Below are 23134 nucleotides of genomic sequence, written 5' to 3' on the forward strand. Positions count from 1 at the left end.
ATGGTTGCAAGTAATTCCATGCTAGAGAGCAACAAGTTATATTTAAAGAGTTTTGTAATTAAACCTTGAATAAGTTTGAATGAATGAGTTTCATACATTTAGTATTGTTTTATGTTACATTACTCAAACTGCTGAACAAGTTTTTATGACTGTTTATCATAAAGCAATTTTATCTTGTTTTTAGATCCGAATCACTCCAATGAAGAAAATCTAACTATTTCAAAAAGAAATTCATTATCTTATCTAAAATATAAAGATGATAGCCTTTTGCCTGGTGATATTAAAACAGGTTGGACACAATTTCCTTGTCAAAATTTATCAGCTGTATTGAATGACCCCAAACGGAAAAGTAGAGAAACTGATTTCTTTACTCGAGTTTGGGGAGAAGATTTTGTACCTCAAGTCATTATACCTTTAACTCTTCTTCCATGTTTTCCACGAAGTCTCTTTCTTGATTATTGGAAAAAATATGAACTAGTAAGTGGTTACTTTTTCTTTTTAAAGCAAAAATTAGTAATGGAAATGCTAATTATAAAAAATTAGTAATTAAAGTAATTATTTGAGTTATTAAAATAAGTAAAGGAAGTGAAGTTTAAAAAGTTACATATATGTCCGATAAAACACATAAATCCCAATATCTTTTATATATATCAGATGCTGTTGCAATCCTACATTTGTATTTTTATAACTTTTTTTGTTTTATTTATATATCAGGTCTTTTTGTTTTATTTACTTGTTTTAAAGCAAAAAATGGCAAGCAATTTAATGTTAGCTGTAAGCCATTTCACTCGAGTCACTTTTTGTTATTTTTAAATATTTAAACAAGTCTAAAGATATTAAAAAGTAATTAACATTATTAAAACCACTTATGAAGTTTGAACGAAGATTAGGTTAAAAAATTTTAACAGCAATTACTTTTGATATTAAGATTTTAATTTTAAGATGGATGCTCTAGAAGCAAGAATCTAAGTTTTGTTTTGTTTGCTTCTTGTCTGTTAAATTTAGTTGATCAGCGATAATAATAAAAGAAATTGTTAAAAAAATTACTTTTGATTACTTTAGCACTATTTACAAATGGAATAAGTTAAGAAAAAACAAAGAAAATTTGACTTTTATTAACCTAACTTTTCCATCAAAAATATTCAGTAAAAGAAAAAAAAGATGTTCAGGACTCGCAAAAATTATTTTTTCTAATAATTTTTTCTAATAAATTTTTTTTTTTTTAATGTTTCACCTTTAAATAATAAGTAATTCCATATGAAATTATCCACACAAAAAAAATGTTTTCCATACCCTTACGTCTCAGAGTTTGTTAATTTTTCCCTAACTTGCAGTTCATATTAAAAAAATGATAAATGCTAAAATTTTAGTTATAAATACGCATGGGTTCCAGGGATATCATCAGTTGAAATAATGCTGACTCAGCATTTTAGTGATTATCTGAAGTGACTACAAAATAACTTTGACATATAGTATCTTTATAATGGCTTTGAGAAATTTCCTAAAATTTGGTACCTCAATAGATTTTTACTTGAGGAATCCAAAAATAGCACTCTCAAGACTTGATTGTCGTAGGAAATGCCTCGTTAATTCAATTTTGTTCAAAATAATTGACTTGTAAATTTATGAATTTTTGGAGGTAAAATGAAGACTGTGGCCCAAAATCTCGTTTTAAAAGTTTAATTGAAAATCAATATTTTATCTTAGGTCTACTGACAAAAATTAGATTCATCAATTTTCTCTCTAATACTTAACCAAAATTTGCGTTTAAAAATTGTCTTTTTAGAAAAATTTAAATTTTGTAATGAAAGCAATTGAAATGGTTTTTAAAACATTTATTTGAATAAATCATCAAATAGAGTTATTTATTGACTATTTTAGGACATTTATAGTCATGGGCCCAGGGAGGGCCAGGGGTCTCTGACTAACTCGGCCCCCCCCCCCCAAACTCCCTGGTTTTTTTTATTTTTTTTTATGTAAAATGAATTAATAATAAATAATTATTAAAATTCAATTTAAAAACATAATTTTTTTTTTAGTTTAAGTTTGAGAAACAACTTATTTTCATTATTTTAATTCAAATCGGTGAATGCTTACCTCTTATTATATCATAAACAAGTAAAAGTTTTGTTTTGTTCTTTTTAAAGATTGTACTTTACTTGTTTGTTTTTTCTTAAAGAATGATTGTGAGTTTTATTGTTTTTTTTTTGTTTTTTTTGGCAAGTAATATAAATAATAAATATATTTAATATGGAGAAATGTGACATTGGAAAAAGTCTTAACATTCATTGCCACAAAACTGGATTTTCTTGAAAACAAGGTTTGTTCAATTCAAAGATCTTGTGAAAAACAAGAAGAAAATAATATGCCAAGCAAATTTAATGGAAAAATGTTGTTCAATAAAAATTATATGTTGTTATAATGAGCAATTCTATGGAGAATATTTTGAGAGAAAAATTACAAAGTGTTGCAATCCTTTTGGAACACGCAAGGAAAGTTAAAAAATTGCTATAAAAGGTAATCTAACATTATTTACAACAAAATTGATATGGAAATTAAAAGAAAAACAATTTATTATTTATAAAAAAAATTATATTTTCAGTTATTTTAAAAACTTAAAACTAAATTTGTTTCTTAAGTAATTTAAAGATTTCCCTTGACTCTGCAAAATTTTTGCAAGAAAATAATGTTTATGAAACCTCTTTATGAAAGGTTGGAAATTCTGCAGTAAATGTTACAAAAAAGCAGTAGAAACTGATGAAGATTTAAATTCACAGGAGGAATGGGAATCAAAAAGTGAGAAAAAAAGTTAGATACCACTATTAGATTTCTTGGGATTTCACCAGTCAAACTAAAAAGTCTTTCGAAACACAGTAAATTGCCTGCAGCAAAACAAAACTTTTGCAACTCTTTTAATGTTTAAAATAAAAAATGTATGAATGAAATATCAGAGACTGACTCTTATCGCCATAAGGTGCAAATGTTAACACTTGCACCAAAATCATGAACATGTACAAAGATATCAATCTACTTTGAAGTGTCTGATTATCTTGTTCGAACTACAAGAAAAGTTAAAAATGAGCATGGAATTCTATCATTGCCCGAAAAAAAAACTGGAAACCCACTTTCACCAGAAACAGTAAATTTAGTGAATTTTCAAGAATGATGCCAGGAAAAAAAGATTTTGTAAGTGTTAAGAAAAGCCAACATGTTCAAAAAAGATTATTGCTACTCAATCTTAATGAATTACATGTTGCAATTAAAAAAGACTACCCTATTGTCAAAGTTATTTTGTCAAAGTTTTGTGCTCTTAAAACAAAATGGTGCATTACAACTAATGCGTCAGGTACTCATAATGTATGTGTATGCGTACATCACCAAAATATAAAATTTTTTATTGGTTCCATTAGGTGGAATAAAAGTTATAAAGATTTCATGACATTAATTGTTTGTTCTCTTGAAAATGCAGAATGTATGTTGCACAGGGTTGCATGGTTTTAACCAAATGGTTTAAACCATTGGTTTAAACCATGGTTTAAACCAATTAAAAAAATGTTGGTTTAAACCAAATTAATGTTTTTTTTAAAAATGATTTGAACTTACAACAGGAAACTAAAAGAGGGTTATGTTCACAAATAAAACTAATCTTCAACATAGATGATTTTTTTTGAATCCATGAGTTTTGTTTTTGTTTTTTCATAGAATAGAGTCCTCAGTGTTATTATAGAACAAAGCAGTAATAAATTAGTAATAACACTTATTTATCTGTTTTCTTCTACAGGCAGTTTCTCCTTCAATAGGTTCATCAAGAAGCATTGCTTCCTGATGAACTTATTTCATCAGGAAGTTTTCTTAACTATATATATATATATATATATATATATATATATATATATATATATATATATATATATATATATATATAAAGAGAGAGAGAGAGAGATTTATATGTTTAGCAAAAGTATAAGTAGTTATAATATAATTTATTGATACCACAAAAATGTCTCAAAAAACTGGGCGCAAATGTGATATGATTTGGTTAAAATATACACGAGTGACTGTTCCAGAAAGAAAGGGGTGTAGAGCAGTTTGTAATGCGTGTAGAAAAGAAATGGAAGGTCAAATTCAAAGGATGCATGAACATATAAAAAAGTGCAAGCAATCACAACCCCATGAAATTATGGATTCATTTGAAGATCAACAACTTCTTGAAGGTAATTAAATGAGTGCATTGTCATTTTAAATTTTATACTTTCCCTAAATTGTAAACATATATATTAAGAATAATTCAACAAACTGCAATTTCATTTTAAAGGTAACTCACCATCAACATCACAACAACAAATGAAAAGGTTCCAGCCCAATTCAACATCAGCTGATAAATATTTGAAAATTGATAAGTTTTTCACACGAACAAGCCTCAAAGAGAAAGATTTATTTGATCTGCAACTTGGTAGATTTATATACAGTACAAACTCTAGCTTCAGAACAGTTGAACACAAAGAATTTAAAAAATTTATCAATATGCTTCATCCAGGATACACTCTACCTAATAGAACTCAAATTGGAGGAGAAATATTAGATAGGGTTTACACAGAAGAAATTGAAAAATGTAATGTATTGAATGGGAAAATTGTAGCCATGTCTTTAGATGGCTGGAGTAATGTACATAATGAACCTATAGTTTGTATCTCTGTAATTACAGATAAAATTAACATTTTAGTAGAAACAATCAACACTTCTGGTCATTCACATACTGGTGAATATCTTACACAATTAGCAAAAGAAGCAATAGATTCTGTAAGACGTAAATTTGGATGCACAGTAAAAAGCTTTGTGACTGACAATGCAGCTAATATGAAATCAATGAGACAAGAACTGTCATCTGAAAAAGATATCATAACTTATGGGTGTGCTGCTCATATGCTGAATCTTTTAGCAAATGATCTTAACATTGAAAATGTGAGCAAGCATGTTACACAAATAATAAAATATATAAGAAATAATCATCAAGCTGGAGCAATTTATAAATTAAGCGGAGGAACAAAATTGCCACTTCCTACTGAAACTCGCTGGAATTCTGTATGTGATTCACTTGAAAAATATGTCAACAACTGGAGCATCATTTTCACAATGTTTGAAAAAAATAAAGAATTGGATCCTATGATTGGTAAAAAAGTAAGTGATATACAGATAAAGCGAAACGCAGAGGATTTATTAAAAATATTGAAACCAATTGCAGTAGCTCTAGATAAGTTGCAAAGTGATCAAGCAAAAATAAGTGACAGTGTTGAAATTTTTAAAGATTTGATGAACTGTTTATCATTTTTATCAAACGAAAAAAAAAAAAAAATTGAATCTAGATACCATCAGACTGTCAGTGATGCTCATTTACTGGCAAACACACTAGATCCTAGATATTTTGGATCTAATTTTTCTGAAAATGAAAATGAAGCTGCCATGAATTTCGCAGATAAAGAGTTCAAGAACTTGTTGCCAATAATATTCAAATTAAAAGCCAAATCTGCTCCATTCGATAAAAGCTATCTGTATAGTGAATCTGTTTTAAAAAATGTATCAATTGAATGGTGGAAATCTCTTAAAATTGTGGATTGTAACATAGTGGATATTGAAGGTTTATTAAATGCACCAGCTTCTAGTGCTGGAATTGAAAGAATTTTTTCAACTTTTGGCCTTGTTCATTCTAAGTTAAGAAACCAATTGGGGGTAGAAAAAGCAGCAAAGCTTGTATTTATATATAGAACATTAAATAATGATGTATTGAATAATTTTGATGAAATATAAAAGTAATATTGATAAAGAATATAGTTTACTCACATAAAATGCGTTATGCTTTTTTTTAATTTAAAAGGATAACTAAATACGGCATTTTTTAATAAAAACCTAATTTAAACCAAAAAAACCATGGTTTTTTTGGTTTTTTTAAAAAAAACCTATGGTTTTTGGTTTTTTTCAAAAAAACCGGTTTTTTTGCAACCCTGATGTTGCATCAATGTAACTGATGCCCTGGTATTGAAGCATTAAAAAGTTTTTTAGTGCAGCAGTTTATCGACCATGAGCTCGAAGAAGATGTAGCATTCAAGCATTGGCAGAGTACCGATGATACAACACTACTATTACAATCATTGCCACTAGATGAATTTAATGGTTTATTATGTGACAGTATTGACAACCTTACCACTCATTCACCTATTGCAAAAACAAAAAGTAGATACTTGAAAAACTGTAAAGAAAATCCTAACAAAAACGAATGCTTAATTTTAGGAGATTTTGCTGAAAATTATCAATATGTTATTCAGGATGAGGTTCAAAGTTATCACTGGAGCAAAAGTCAATGTTCACTTTTTACAATTGTACTTTGTTTTATAGAGAAAAAAGTTCTTAAACATAAATCTTTTTGCTACCTTTTCAAAGATGTTGATCATGACACAGGATTTATTTACAAGACTTAGGAGGATACAACTAGATATATCAAAGAAAATCTACCGGATGTATCAAGTGTGAAATACTTTTCTGACGGTTGTGCAGCACAATTTGAAATTTTGAAAACTTTATCTTTGTCATCACAGTAAAGACTTTGATTTATAGATGTTGAATGGGTATTTTTTGCTACCAATTATGGTAAATCCCCTGTGATGGTATTGGTGGGGCTGTTAAGAGTTAAGAGTAGTATGTCAAGAAAGTCTAAAACAAATAACTACTGGGCAGATTTTAGATGTTAATTTAATGTACTCCCTCTGTGAAGCCAAGATAAATAGAATTTGTTTTAAATTGTTTTCTGAAGATGAAATCGACCAAACATGAGCACAATTAGTAAAAAGATATTTAAATGGAAGTTCCTGGCAGAAGGATGTATCATCATTTTATATCAGTTGTTTCAAACATAAGTTATAAAACAGTTATTAAACAAGTATTGATACATGTATTTCATTAAACATTAAAAAAATAGATTATATGGCATGTTTTTATGACGCATTTTGGTGGGTAGGGATTACTGAAGATGTAAGTGAGGTTGATATAAAAGTCAGATTCATACATCCACATGGACCAGGTAATAACTTCTTTTAGTCAATGAGAAATGACAAGTGTTCCATGCTCAATTCTGAAGTTATATGCCTAATTTCTACACCCACAACAATATCAGGTCATACGTACAGCATATCTGATTTAGATTTGGAGAAATTTTATTTACCTATTTTGCATTTAGAATTTGTCTTTCTTTTGTCTTTTTTTCAAATCCTTGGATGGAAGGCTGAGAAGGAGGGGGGTTTAAATAAATCCCACTGTCCATCTTATTATGTCAATGACTATATTAGTCTTAAACAACTAAATAGTACCATTAAGATATTGATTGTTAAAATGTTTTAAAAAGCACTTCAATATCTTTGGTTTTAAAATTTATGATTTTTAAAATTGTGAAAAATCTCAGTTTTGAGTCTGTACTTTGAAATAAGAGGTAAGTATTTATTGATTTTAAATAATGAAAATAAATTGTTTCTCAAACTTAAACTAGAAAAGAAATTATGTTTTTAAATTGAATTTTAATAATTATTTATTACTAATTCATTTTATGTAAGTAAAAAAAAAATCCAGGGAGTTGGGGGGGGGGGGAATTGGTCAGAGGCCCCCTGGCCCTCCCTTTTCTTATGACTATAAATGTCCTAAACTAGCCAAAACATAACACTATTTGATATTTTATTCAAATAAATGTTTTAAAAAACAATTTTATTTGTTTTCGTTACCAAAATTGCTGAATATAATTTTTTTCAGTAGATCTAAGATAAAATATTGATATTCAATCAAACTTTTTACTCAGGTCTTTGGGCCACAATCTTCATTTTACCTCCAAATTTACAATTTATCATCATTAATTTACAAGTCAATAATTTTGAACAAAATTAGATAAACGAGGCATTTGCTGAGACAATCAAGTCTTGAGGCTGCTATTTTTAGATTCCTTCGATAAAAATCTATTTGGGTACCAAATTTTAGGAAGTTTCATCAAGCCATTATGAAGATACTATATGTAAAAGTTTCTTTGTAGTCGCTTCAGATAATCACTAAAATGCTATTTTTAACTAAAATTTTTGCAGTTACTATTTTTTTTAATATAGACTTACTAAGTACATGAATAAAAGATTTACAAGACTATAGTTGCCTTATCACTAAACCCTACAATATATACTGTAAGATACATAGTTTATAAAAACTGTGTTACATAAAATCAAAAGATAAATTCATTTTTTGCACTGTTAAATTTTACTAAAAATATAATTAAATAGGGATAACTAACATAGCAAAAACAGAATAAAAACAAAACAAAAAACTGTTCCTTTCCTTATAATATTTATGTAATTGAATAAATAAATAGTTAAATATATGAATTTTTTTATTTTTATAAATTTTTATACTTTTTTTAATTTATAAAATAATTGAGAAAAAATATATAGATAAAAAATAGGAAAAAGTGAAGGGTTACACATGTTCATGCTCATATATATATATTAAAAAAATAATAAAAAATAAAAATTATGATTCCAACACATACATATATGTGAATTTTAAGTAACCATATACGATTTTGAGAATATGTGTATATATATATATATTTTTTTTTACATTCTCAATAAACAATTTATAAAATTAAATTCTGTAACATTTTAGAACTTTTTTTTTTTTGTATATATATAAAGTTAATAAATATATTAATTATGTTAAAAAAAAATCAATTATAAGAATACTCTTATTTAAATGCCTTTTTTATTTAAAGAAATTTAATTCATTGTCATTTAGTAAAAGGTTTTGTTTTAAATTGATCACGTGAAGAAAGTGTTTTTGCTGTTTAAAAGTGTATTGTATAACTTAGGTCCTTGGTTTGTTATTGCGTATTTAGTGACTGAATAATTGGTTTTGGAATGACTATAGATATTATTCGAAAATCTTGTGCTGTTATGAATTTTTGCTGATTAATTTTTTTTAATAAAGAGTTTAATAACAACGGTGCCATTTTTTATTCAAGTTTAAACATAAGTACAAGAATATGATAAAGATTTAATTTAAAAATATTTAGTATATTAAGTTTCCAAAAAAGTATTTTTTTGTATAGGAGAGACAATTATCATATGTAATAATCCTAATAGCATGTTTTTGTTTTCATAGAGAAGTTTACTTAGTTTTGTAACACTGGTGCCGCGCCAAGAAATGTTTGCATAGTTTAGGTAACAATGTATAAATAAAAAGTATATGTATTTCAAACAAGATTGATTTAAGAATTGTTTAGCTTTGTAGAATATACCAGTATTTTTTGAAATTTTATTCTCTATTACATTTATATATTTTCTCCATGTAATGTTTTCATCAAAAATCATGCCTAAAAACTTTATTGACATTTCTCTTTTCATTATATTATTATCAATAAAAAGATTTGGAAGTTTCAATGGTATACTTTTTTTTATAAACATTTTTAGGAGCTTATTGAAAAAATTTTTTTAAGTTTTTAAATACATTTTTTTAATTAGAGCAATTGTTATTTCTAGTAATTCTTATTAATGTTAGAGGTTGGGTAATATAAGGGTAACAGTCTCAGACAGGCATGAAATGTGGTAAATACATTTATAAAAAACCATGCTATTTTTTAATTTAATTTCTTCTGTCATTACAAAGTTTTATAATTTATTGGAACATAATAGAAGGCGAGCTTTAAAAAGAAAAAAAATCAGATTAGAATTAAATGTGAGTGAGAAGAAATGAATATTAAACCTATTACAAAATCATTAAAAACTGTTCAATCATTGAAATACAATTTTCTTGGTCAAGAAGTTATAAAAGTTTATGATGTAGACACTGTTGTAAAAATATGGTGTAAACTTTGTACAATGCATAAAATTTTTTTCAAATCGAACTAATGTTGTGACTCATCTGGTTTAATATTTATAATATAAAAAATATCAAATACAATTAAAAAACATAATATAATAAGAAAATTTAATAAACATTAAATAGAAAAAATGTCAAATGTAGCAAAATCATTTTTTAAAAGCAAAAAGACATAAAAATGAATAAACATAAAAAAAAATGTTTCTCATAGTTTTAGCATACATAGCAAATTAGTTTCTTAATATATGAACTGATAAAAATTGTTTCAATTGTTGTAAAATTGTTATAAATTATATTATATTTTTTTCCCATTTGGTAGCTAAAAATAACAACCACCTTTAAAAAAAGGAATACAAAAGTTGTATTAAATTTTTATAAAAATTTTTTTTAATTTTCTTTTTTTAATTATCAAATTTTTTCTAGTTTATTTAATTAGAGTTTGATATTTCATTACCATGTCTCCTTTTTTTAGTATTGTTTTTTATTTCTCAGTAGATAAATTTAGCTTTTTTGCAGTGTATTAATGAAACCCTTGAAATTAAAAGCCGCAATTTAAAAAATACAAATACAAGTGTTGAGAAAGGAAAATAAATTAGTGTTAAATGATAATAAAAAATGTAATATTGAATTTAATTATCTAATATTAAAAAACCAAAAAAATTAAAACAAAATAGACATCCCACAATATGTACATTAACAAAACAACACTTGAAGATTTGTTTTTCTTAATTAGTAAATTAAACTTGTTTCACTGTAACTTATTTTATTGTGGTAGTTTAAATGAGTTAGTATTTTATGATGTCAAAATTAGGATGAGGTAATGTGTTAAGCCGTTCGAGGTAATGTGTTAGGCCTGTATATATATACTCTTTTTTTTCTATCAAAAATTTAAGGTGCAGGGGAGAGTAGCAGCATCTGCTATATTTTTTATTTGGTGCTCTAACTGTTATAAGATTTAGAAGTCTATTAAAGTCAAGAAAAACAAGATCTAATGATTTTATAGGTTGCAGCAATGGTCTTGAAGATTGCATCAAACAAATCAGAAATTATGCAACCTTTACATTTATAAATATAACTTTTAGTTTTATTTACATTTTGTACATTTAAATGTTTTATATTTTATTTTCTAAAGAAATATCTGCATCATGTACGATTAAAACGCACTATACTTGCCCCACATTCGGGAAAAAAAAAAGATGTAAAATACAAAGGTTAGTTCCAGTTATAGTCATAAGGTTTTTTTAATATATACTTACTCCTCTTTCTTTATATTTTAAAGCAACTTTTTGTTGTTGATTGGAAGGTTAGTTATGTTATTGTATTTTTATTATTTTTCTACCATGATTTACTTTTATAAAACTGCTTTTGATGTATTGATGTGCTGTTGAAGACATTATTTCGCTTGAACTTTGTTATAAAAGTAATTTAATAAAGTGTGTTCAGAATTTATTTTTAAAACTCATTAACAAAACCTCTAATTTCTTATGTTATTTCTTTTAATTATTGGTATACTATAAAACTAATATTATTGATATAGATAAAACTAATATTATTGGTATACTATAAAACTCATATTATTGGTATGCTATAAAACTAATATTCTATAATTTCAAATTTAGAATTAAAAAATGAAGACACCGAAATACCGGAGGTATTTTTCAATTTTTTGACAATTCTACTACTTTTTTTTTTGAAAAACAGAATCATTCATTTTAAATAATATCTTTTAATAAAAAAAAAAAAAAATTTAAATTAAGTATTTTGTGCTAATCGCAAAAAAACTTAATTTTAAAATATTTAAAGGTTTTTCTCATTCATATTTTCATCAATTAAGTTGTTGAACACTTAATCTGAAGCAAAAATAATTAAAGAAAACAGCACATGCTAACTTATTTACAAAACATTTTTTTTATTTTTTTAAACATCTTCGCTTCCAAGAAGGCTGCAAGCAACCACTATTAGAGTTAGAAGTTACTGGAAGAGAAAAGATGAAGATTGTAGAGCAAGATAACGGTAGACAGACGACTTAAAAGATTGCAAATTATATGATTCAACAAAACAAGATGAAGAAAGCGATTTCCTAAGAACTGATGTTCGAGGAAAAAAACTGATGTTCGAGGAATAAGAGTTTTTGGAGCACTTAGGAACAGTCACAGAAAAAGGATTTAGTTGAATGACGAGTAACACGAGAATGAATTTTAGTAGACGGCACAAGAGACACTAGCTCTTTAGAACAGTGCCCATTATAGTATTTGTAGAAAAGAGAAAGAGAAGCAATATTTCAACGATGTGATATGGTTGGAGGTTGGCTGCAAGAGCAGGTCCAACTATGTTTACAATGCGTTTTTGCACCTTCTCTAAAAGAGAAAGGGCATCATTAGAAGAACCGCCCCAGATATGGCAACAGTATTCCATGCAAGGCTCAATTTGATTTATAGAGATAGAGAATAGAATCCAGAGCAAGAAAGTGTCGAGCTCGATAAAGAGATGCAACCTTAGCAGATGCTAATTTTGCAACGGATTAGATATATGGTTTCCAAAAAAAAATTGGAAGTAAGAGTTAATCCTAGAAGATAAAAGGTAAATGACTCATCAAGTACATTATCGCTCATAAATAAAGGAAGATCTAAATTATTGCGATAATGATTGGCTGAAAAAATTTTTTATCTGAATTGAAGTTCACCAGCCACTGTGAGCCCCATGCAGTACCAGAATCCTTTTCAAGCTCAAATATCCCCTCCAAGCAATCAGAGAATGTTGGCTTCTTATCATGACAAGAATAAATGGTAGTATCATCAGTGAAAAATGCCACCTTAGATGTGAGAATATCTGAAAGATTGTTAGTGTAAATTAAAAAGAGTATAGGGCCAAGGATTGAACTTTGAGGAACTCATGAAGTTACAGAATATGAAGAAGAGGGCTGTCCATCGAGGACAACTTTTATACTACGATTGGAAAGGAAGGATTCAATAATCTTAAAGATGTTACTAGGTATGCTGTAAGAAGAAAACTTATGGAAAATACCAGCATGCCAAACTTTATCAAAAGTTTTAGAAGTGTCAAGAGCAATGGCCTCTCCACCTTTATCTAATGCACGATAAAACCTATCGGTTATTGCTGTTAGCAAATCAGCTGTAGAATGAGAAAATCAAATCCATATTGATGATCAGAAAGTTATTAGATTCAAGACGAGAGATAAAGTGTTTGTTAATTAAAGATTCAAAAACCTTGCTTATGATAGGAAGAAGACTAATGAAACCGTAGTTAGACGAATCAGATTGCTCTCCAGATTTTTTGAAAATAGGAATAACCGATGCTGCTTTCCAGCAGGCTAGAAAACAAGACTCTGATAAGCACATGTTAAATAGTTTTGAAAAAATAGACATTAGCTCTGAAGAACACTTCTGCAAGACTATAACAGGTATGCTGTCCGGTCCACCAGCTGTAGAAGAGTCTAAGCAGGAAATCACTTTTGATACAGAAGCTGGAATGATGTTAATGGCAAGCAATGGATCAACTTGTTTCAGGGCTAAATCAGGTAGAATGCAACTAGTGGAATCTAAGATGATATTGATGAAAAGTTCTTAGCAAACAATTCAGCTTTGTCTTTAGGTGAGGTAACAAAGTCTGAACCATACAAAAGAGGTGGAATAACAGATTGTTGATACTATTAAAGATTCTCCAGTAGTCATTAGAGCCTAATTTTTGTGATAAATTACGAGTTTTCATGACCTGAGAATGGTGGGCTTTGGCACTAGACAAAACCTTTTTTTACAATGGTTTCTGGCAGTAATAAACAGACGTCTGTTTTACTGAGAATTGTTTTTCTGATAGCTATGGAAGTAATGGTTTCGATTGGAAATTGCAGCTGCACAATGTGAGGAAAACCATGAGGAAGAGTGAGGTTTGACCTGGCTTTAAGGTAGTTGTAAGAGGTATGATGATAGGGGCATTCAGATGATAAAGAAGAATGAGATAATAGTTTTAGAGAGATCAAACTGTGATCAGAAGCACCTAAGGGTGAATGTCAAGAGACTGAGCACTGACTAGGATCAGAAACGAGACATAAGTCGAGTAGAGAAGGTAAATAATTCGGGTTGTCTGGAAAGCGAGTTGGAAAGTTGACTATTTGAGTTAGTGATTGAGAAAGGCAAAAGTTGTGGGCTTTAATGCCTGCATAGTCTCTGACACTAGAACCAAGACGTTCAGTGTGATGAGCATTAAAGTTACTAACAACAGTTATTTTGGCTAATGGATAAAGAGAGAAGGCTTGGTCAGTTTGATCAGAAATAACATCAAAAAGAGTGCAGTCTTGAGATGAAGGAGAGCAATATAGAACAGAAAGAAAGGTGATAGAGTGAAGTGGTGCTAAACGAAAGCACATAATCAAATAATCTGGATTCAAACCTAGTTTCGCGACAAATGGGTAAATTCTTACTAATGTAAATGCCCAGGCGAAGCATGTGACTATTGGAGACTTTACGAATTAAAGGAAGATAACCATCAACACTAAGATCACAAGATGAGACAGCTGAACTCTAATTAGTCTCACAAAAAGCAAGTAGGTCTGGTGAACTTTGCAAGAGATAAGACTCAACAGAAGAAAAGTTACTTCGAAGACCATGAATTTTAGTGAATGATAGGTTTAGAGAACTTGGTGATGACAATGGTTTTTTGTGTTTTATAGTTTTTGGTACTTTATTCATTTTTAAATTTGTTAATGAACTTGACTCAAAGCATAGACAGTACTCAGTACGCTGTTTAATAGCCCAAGCAATAGCCTCATTACTATTAATAAAGTCTAAGCCGTAACAAAGGGCTCCAAATGTGGTCTTGACAATGCAAACCTAAAGTACAAAAAGGGACACCATTCATGCACAACATGGCACTGTTAATACTTTGATATTTTTTAGCTGTTGATGGAATCAGCCTCTCTGAGAGCTACCACATAGTTTGGGAAACCTAATTACCAGCAGGCCTCAGAACCATAAAGCTGAGTTTTAAAGCTGTACCCTCATTAGTAGATAAACATTAACAAACATACAAAAAAACTTAAACAAAACCAACAGCACATACTAACTTGACTCAATCAAATTACTGAACACTGATAATAAAATAATTTACTTTGTCACACTGAAATCATCAATACTATTGTGGTACTTATTCATTTTGTTTAGGCGTAATACTTAACCCTTTCTGATTTGAAATATTTTTTTGAAATGACCTTTTTTAAAAATGACTGTTATAAACATTAAAAAGTAAATAATTTTGATAACCAGAAAAATATTGAATTTTAGGTGTTTTTGAAACCTGATTTTCATCTTGAAGAGCCAAGCACTTTTAATGAAGTGCTTCCATGGAGTCAAATTACAAAAAAAACAACTTTACAATCATCCTCTGGAACTGGCAAACTTCTTCAAGAAAAGGTTCAGTTTATTATGTATGATTAACTTTTTTTGAATCTTAGTTTTTTGGTAGGACTTATAAAAATAAAGTTATTTAAGAATAGTAAAGATGTTAATTTAGTATTTTAGCATTTTCACTTGGAATGAAAACTTCCTGGAAATTTTCAGAAATTTTGAAAGTTTTCAAAAAAAGATAAATTACTTTACAATTAGTGGGTACTATTTTATTTCTTATTTAATCAGATGTTATAGAAAATTTTTTGGTAAAATATTATGAAGCAATTATAAACATTTTAGAAAACCCTTTGTGAAAATAATTTTTTTTCTGCATTTTGTTGAGCTTTTTTAATTGTAACTTCAAGTAGCAACTATGAGAATTTGTTTTCAAAATTTTCCACAAATGTCTAACCCTGTTGTTTGTTTCGCATATTGATGTTCATTGCCGTACCAAGCTTTGTTCATAGTTGAACATAGTTTGTGCCTTGTCTCCTAAAGGGGAGGGAGATTTTTACTGAAAACTGCGAAATTGTATTTAAAAAGACTTGATTGAATATTTTATAGTATTTTACGATTTTTCTTATTCACCAACATAATTGATTTTAGGCAAAGTGTAAATTAACATTTTTTTCTAAATTTAAGCTATTTAAAAAAATAGAGTCAGCAATAAAAATAAAAATCCATTGATCTCGCGATCATTAATTCCACCACTATATGTAAATATGCGCCTCTCTGAGACTTTCTTTTGAGACTTAGGCCTTACTTGTCACACCCTTGCAAGGACACTGTTGACATTATAAATCAATATGTTTAAATTGAAAAATGCTTTCAAATGGTTAAAATGTATTTTTTAATGATTTTTCTATCAATACTGCCAAGTACTTCAAATACTGCCAGTGGATAATTTGTGTTTTATCATAATCATACTAAGCAAAATATTGTTATTATTTGAATATTCAGATCAAATGTGTTTTCTAATGTCGTTTTTAAATAAACTATTATTTATTTTAACACAGGTGGTGCATTTATTACATGTAGCTTTAATAAAAAAAATTTATATGCAATATATCTTTACTCATAAAGATGTTTATGAGCATGTGCATATGCTTCCTATTTGATATTTTGTTTCTTTAAAACACTCTACAAAAATAATACACAATAAAACTTGTAGTCTAAAAAAGATTTTATTCTTTGTCTTTGGTAAAGATTTTACTTCATAGTTGAGAGAAGTAAAAGCTAAAAATATGTTGTTCACAAACTTAAAAGATAGGCTAAATTCAGAAGACTACTTTTCGCTGCTCCACAAAAGTAATACATAAAAGTAATGTAAGCAAGCATTTTTAGCTTTTTTAACAAATGTACATTTCTTAAATTGATAATCTTTTTGTTTATCGATTAATCATTAATTATTATAATCATTTAATTTTTGATGGACAGGACTCTTCTTCATTTCCTTTAACTTCAGGGATTCCTCAAGGTTCTATCCTTGGCCCCATACTTTTTTAAATTTACAATAACGGTCTCCCAGAAATTCTCTAAGGTGGCGTTGTTTACTAATGATACTACCGTTTATTCTTGTCTTGATAAGAAGCCAACACTCTTTGGTTGCTTGGAGGGGGCATTTGAGCCTTAAAAGGATCGCACTTTTGCTAAATCATGGCCCTCTCAGCGGCAGATGAACTCAGATAAACTTAGCGGCTGATCAACTCAGATAAAACTCAATTTTTTCCAGCTAATCTTATTGCAATAATCTAGATCTTCCTATATTTATGAACTGTAATGCACTCAATGAGTCATCTACCCCTTTGTCTTCTAGGATTAACTCTTACTTCCTATTTTTCTTGGAAACCATATATTAAATCCATTGCAAAATAAGCATCTGTTAAGGTTGCATTCTTTATTGTGCTTACTTTCTTACTTTAGATTTTATTCTTTATTTTTTATAAATCTCAAATCTGTCCTTGTATGGAATACTGTTGCCATATCTGGAGTGGATCTTCAAATGCTTTTTCTCTTTTATACAAGATGCAAAAATGCATCGTAAGCATAGTTGGAGCTGCTCTTGCAGCCAACCTTTAACCATTTTCACATTGTCGTAATGTTTTCTCTGATGTTGCTTCTCTTTCTCTTTTCCGTAAATACTCTATTAAGCTAACTTCTCTTGTGCCATCATAGTCATAGTATTTAACTAGTCTGGAAACGCAGGCCATTTTCTATAGATTTTGTAAAATAACTTGAACTTTATTGAGTGACCTAACTGAGAGTGCATCAAATATTTTTAAAATGACTTTTTCTGGCGCTGACTTTGATAACTTAGTTTTAAACAAATCTAATAGCATTATCTTGTAAATAATGCAAACAATTTTTGCTTGATTTTAGCTTCTTTTTTTTTTTTGGGATTGTTTTTAATTGGATAAATCATATTTGAATAAGACAGTAACAAGTTGTCTTATTTTAATGTGGTCAATCAGGTGTAAATAAATTATTTATAATATTTTAAATAATTTATTTACACTTGATTGACCGCATTTTAAACAACTTACATTTTGCAGAAACTTCATTGCGAGTTACAAGCTTATAAGGAGTTTAGTTTACAAATTTCGATTTCTAAAGTAAAAGAAACATTTGTCATACAGTAGCACCACTGGTGGTAAAGTCAGCTAGATTAGTTAAGTATATCATCATACACTGTAGCAGACTTTGAAACTAGAGAATTATCACAGGATATCTTATTTTACTTAAACATAACCTCAAATTTTTTCTTGTTTCTCTCAAAATAACTTAATAAAAAGTGAGATATTATTTTCCTGCATTCAACCTAATAGATACTAAATCATTGCTTAAAATTATAGTCAAGATTTTGAAATTCTGTAAGTTACAGTAGATAGTGTGTTTTGTAAGTTACAATAAAAACAAAAAATGATATTCAAGCTTTGAAATTTTACTTTAAGAAGGCTTGATATACTAGCTATTTTTAAAGTATTTATATAAATTTATTATAATCTTTATTTTTTTCCAAAATACTTTTTTTAATGAATAAATCTTTTACTTAATAATAATAGAAAAATAGAAAAACATTTTTGCAAAACAATTTTGATGGTATTGCACTCAAAAAAAAAGTTTCAACCGTAGGGTAGAATATGTGATATACCCTTAGTAAGTTGTAATTTTCTACCTTTTAAATAGAAAATTGTATGAAAAAACATTATTTTCAATATAAATTTGGCAATAATTAGGTATACTAAGGTATAATTTTCTACCTTCGAAGGTAGAAATTTCTAACTTTTTACTTCTTAAGGTAGATATTTTAAACTTTTTTTTTTAATGAATATGATCCATGAATAAGTGCTTTTAAATAATCTAAAATTATACAAATATACCTGGATTTTCTTGTTTCCAGTAAAGATACCAACATAATGTAGAGAGTGATATATAAATTATTACCTTAATCCATTTATATAGAATATAGAGTTTATTAAGCTCTATTAGCTAACATTTCAAATAAATATACTCTGAGTATAAACTCATTTATACATTTATGCCCGTAGACATCCATCTAGTTATACAGTTGATAAAATGTTTATATAACATATTTTTATATAGCATACGCAAATCATTACAAACTCTGTCACGTAACTCCATTTATTAACTGTTGGTGTCTTTATTTCATGCAATATTAATCATTTTTATATGGAATGCATAATATATGCGATCCAAAACAATATCTTGAAACTGAATAACCAAAACTAGCACAATTTGCTCCTGGCATTTCAATATTTATACCAGAATATATGCAACTTAACTATAGCGAAATATAATGTTTTCAATTTGATGCACTCTAAAGTAGGTTGAGCACTAGTATAGAGAGGATTTTAAGTGTTATAAGACTAGACTAGACTAGTTAAATACTATGACTATGGTGCCATCTACTAATATTCATTTTGGTGTTGCTTGTCATTCAATTGGGTCTCATCTTTTTACTGTGACTGTTCCTAAGTGCTCCAAAAATTGAACATTAGTTCTTTAGGCTTCGCTCCCTTAATCTTGTTTTCCTAATTCATATAATTTGTAATCTTTTAAGTTGTCTGTTAACCATTATCTTGCTTTATAAACTTCATCTTTTCTCTTCCAGTAACTTCCAACTCTAATACCAATTGCTTGCAGCAATCGCTATTAGAGTTGAAAAAAAAACTTGATTATAAAATTTTACTGATTGATAAAGGCAAATTAAAATTTGACTTAAAAATTTGCATAAATTCATTCTAAAGGCATCAAACAAACTAAAAACAGTGTGACCCTAAATCACAGGACAGCAAATAGAGCTAATCAAATTAAAAAAGTACAAAGAGGTCAAAAATGAGGCAAATAAAAACACCAGACAAGCGTTGCTTGAAGACAAAAAAAATACAAGTTAAGAAGCGCAGTGGAAAAAATATTGTTTATATTTATTAATAGTAAAAGGATAAAATAGTAAGCTGCATGTAATCTTTGAGAATCTTACATTTGCTTAATAGCAGCAAACAAAGAACATGCTCAGAATTTTCAAATACACATTTGTATTAAAAGATACATATCAAAGATATGATCTGATATAGGTTGATTTTATATAACATATGTAAGATCATATTAGGAGTTTGCTATGCAAGTTGTGTATTTATACTTTGTTAGTGAATTAAAGAAAATTTAATAAATACGATGTCACCAAAGTCCTTCAAACTTTAAAAAATAAAGACTACATTGTGTTACCTTTACATACCACTAGTTACTTCATTTAATGTTACTGAAGCACTTGAAAAATGTCTCAGGGTGATAAGTACAACATGCTATAATTTATTATGGCAAGAATTTTAATTCAGCCCAAAATTGTTTAGATTCTTTGTGATTGTAGTTTTTATTGTCTAGGTGACTTGCCATTGTACTATTTCAAACTTTAAATTAAATCTTGGCCTCCATGACTGATTCTAACTTTTCTAAATAGTGTACAGTTTTTTATTGATGGTGTGTAGAATTAAACTTTTTTTGATTAAAAGTTGCAGTTCAGCAGATTTGTTTTTATTGAGTGAAGTTGTGTAGAAGCTATGGGACGATATTATTTTTTCTGATGAAGCTGGTTTGTGTTTTTGTGATCGTGTTGTCTGGTTTTAAAGCTTACAAGATTATGAATATTATTATTAACAATTTAAAACAAAAATAAAATAAAAAATAAAATTTTAAAAATAATATGTGAATAATAAACAAAAAGCAGTTGTTAAAACAAATAAAAATTTATAAAATAGAGTTCTTTTTCTTTATTACCTTCAGAATGAAAAATCTTTTATTTATTTTATTAAGAATTTATTTATTTGAAATATATTTCAAATTTTAATTTTTATAAACTTCATTTATTTATTTTCAAATATATTTACTTTCAACAAGGCTGTATGCAACTGCTATTGGTCAGTCAGGAGAGCATGAAGACTGAATAGAATTCTAAAGCATTGATGTTTGAAGTAAAAAATAAGATAAATATAAAAGTTTTTTGAAGTTGCAGTAAAAGATGCAACTTTGCTAAAGGACATGTCATGTGATGTGATTTATCTTTTGGCACCTTGTAAATAAAATGGAATTTATCTTTAAAAACATTGTTAATAAAATATTTTTTAACTGGAATAGATGGAAATATTAAATAAAAAAATATTTAAAAAAGTATTCTGTTTTGTTTTATTCTATATATAAAGTACTACTGCACTTGTTTAGTTGTTAAAATCTAAAGCTTTTTATGTTAAGATTTTTTTGGTTGGCTATTTGAGAAAAAAAAGTAATAGAGAAGCATGGGGAAGAAAATATTTAAAATATCTATTGTAAGAATGACAGCAGACCAAGTTATTTGCAATTAAATCACTAAAGACTTTTACTAGTTTATATAAATAATTTTTTTATTTTATTTTAGTTTTTAGTTTGTTGCTTTTTGTTTGTTTGCTGTTTATTTTGTTTTTGTTTGATATTGTTTTTTTATTTTGTTTTGTTCATTTATTTATTCAATTTTAATTTTCATAAAGCTATTTATGATTATTTTTTTCTAATTTTATTCGTTTTATTTATTTATTTAGCTTGCGCATTACCTTGACATGATTGAGGTCAATCTTTCACAACAGATTGCAACAAAATCATCTGACTTTTTTCTTGCTATGAATTCTCAAGACAAGCTGCAAGTTGATGTTCAACTCTCCTGTCAAGAAGTAAAGCAACTTCGGTAAGTCATTAGTCTTATAAATAATTTTATAAATGTTTATATGTATATTAGAAAATTCAAAGAGTGCATTACAGATAGCAATTCAAATGCTTCAGTTAAAGAAAGATATCAAGGTCAAATACATATCGAAGAAACAGTATTATGAGAAAATCCATCCAATACCATAAAATTATGATAGTGTTAAGATGATTTTTGAAATTTAAGTATTATTGTTTTAAAAGTTTTTTATTTAAAAAAAATAAAACAATTTTAGTTTTGCTTTAACTAAAATAGTTCATTATAATTCCCGACTTATTTTTAATTTTTTCATAATAGTTCATTATAATTCCTTATTTTTTAATTTTTTCAAACATATGTTCTAATTTTTTTTGTTTTTTTTAATAATTGTTATATGTACATACTATATGTAGATGCTTTTTTTTCTTAACCTCATTTTTCTGTAACACAAAAAAGTGAAATTTTGTTTTGAATAGAATATATTTTCTTTCAATCAGACCAAGATCCTATATTCTTTGCTGGATAAATTTTTTTTTTTATTGATGCACAAAACCTTTATACAATAATTTACTCATACATTGTTTTTAATAAAAGCAAACACTTATAATGAGTATTTTTAAAATCCTTCCGGAGATTGTTATAGCATTAACCTTTTTGACATTTTTAATGTAATTTTGCCATGGTCACACACTCCTTTTTTAAAATTTAACTTTGTAGACAATAGATACATTACAAGTTAATTGTTTTGAACACATCGCGTTCATATCAAAGAATTTAGAAACAAGTTTTACTGCCACAACAATTTTGTTTTGACAATAGAGTGTTTTTGTAAATACATCTCCATCTTAATAAAAAAAAGTTTATGATTTTAATTTATTCCACATAAATGTTAGTCCATGATCTCTTTCAATGGTCCTCACCTGGGCAAGCAACTATTGTTAAAAGTAAATTTTGCTGTAATGTTTGGTTTTTTTGATACGTTTTTTGATAAAATTTTTTTTTTTTTTTTTATATAGTATGGATATAGTTGAATAATCTTTTTAGGCTTCGATTAAATGAAATACGTAATCATTTAGTAAAAGTACCACTAAATATGATGAGGTTAATGCGTCTTCGTGAGAGATATGAAATTGTTGAGGAGAAGGTTTTGTTAATTTTTTATTGACTTATTTTTATAAAAAAAGTTTTATTATTATTTATAACAAAAAAAATATTTGATTTTAGCGCAGATGTTATATCTTAATTTTTTCTTTTTTAACTTTTTTATATTTATATTACATAAATTTTCTTGTTGTTGTTGTAATTTTAATTTTTTTATAGATGTGATATAGATGTATAGATGCGTATATGTGTATAGATGTATAGATGCGTATATGTGTATAGATGCGGTAGTGGTGTAGTGGTAAGAGCGCTCGCTTTTTAAGCGAGAGGTTTGAAGTTCGACTTCCACCACGTCCCTGGAAGTACCGCGCTCAACTTAATTTCTCCGCGCAGCGGCCTTGCTCGGCAAGGTTCGTGTTTCGGAGTTAAAGAATTGAGAGAGGGTTGCACCACGAATAATAACTAAAAAAAAAAAACACAAAAAAATGAGTAGCCTCCTCGACTG

At 27.7% G+C, this 23134-nt stretch overlaps 1 protein-coding gene across 1 annotated transcript in view; it reads left to right on the forward strand.

Annotated features, from left to right (window-relative positions):
* LOC100197649 (vacuolar protein sorting-associated protein 54) overlaps positions 1 to 23134 on the forward strand; it is a 74876-nt gene that overhangs the window by 13753 nt on the left and 37989 nt on the right. The window contains exons 2-7 of the mRNA XM_065806151.1: positions 185 to 477; positions 11030 to 11108; positions 11517 to 11548; positions 15195 to 15323; positions 21389 to 21531; positions 22573 to 22672. Coding sequence (XP_065662223.1) covers positions 185 to 477; positions 11030 to 11108; positions 11517 to 11548; positions 15195 to 15323; positions 21389 to 21531; positions 22573 to 22672 — 776 coding nt within the window. The remainder of the gene's footprint in view (positions 1 to 184; positions 478 to 11029; positions 11109 to 11516; positions 11549 to 15194; positions 15324 to 21388; positions 21532 to 22572; positions 22673 to 23134) is intronic.

This window comes from Hydra vulgaris, chromosome 09, assembly GCF_038396675.1.
Source record: "Hydra vulgaris chromosome 09, alternate assembly HydraT2T_AEP".
NCBI classification, from domain to species: Eukaryota; Metazoa; Cnidaria; class Hydrozoa; order Anthoathecata; family Hydridae; genus Hydra; species Hydra vulgaris.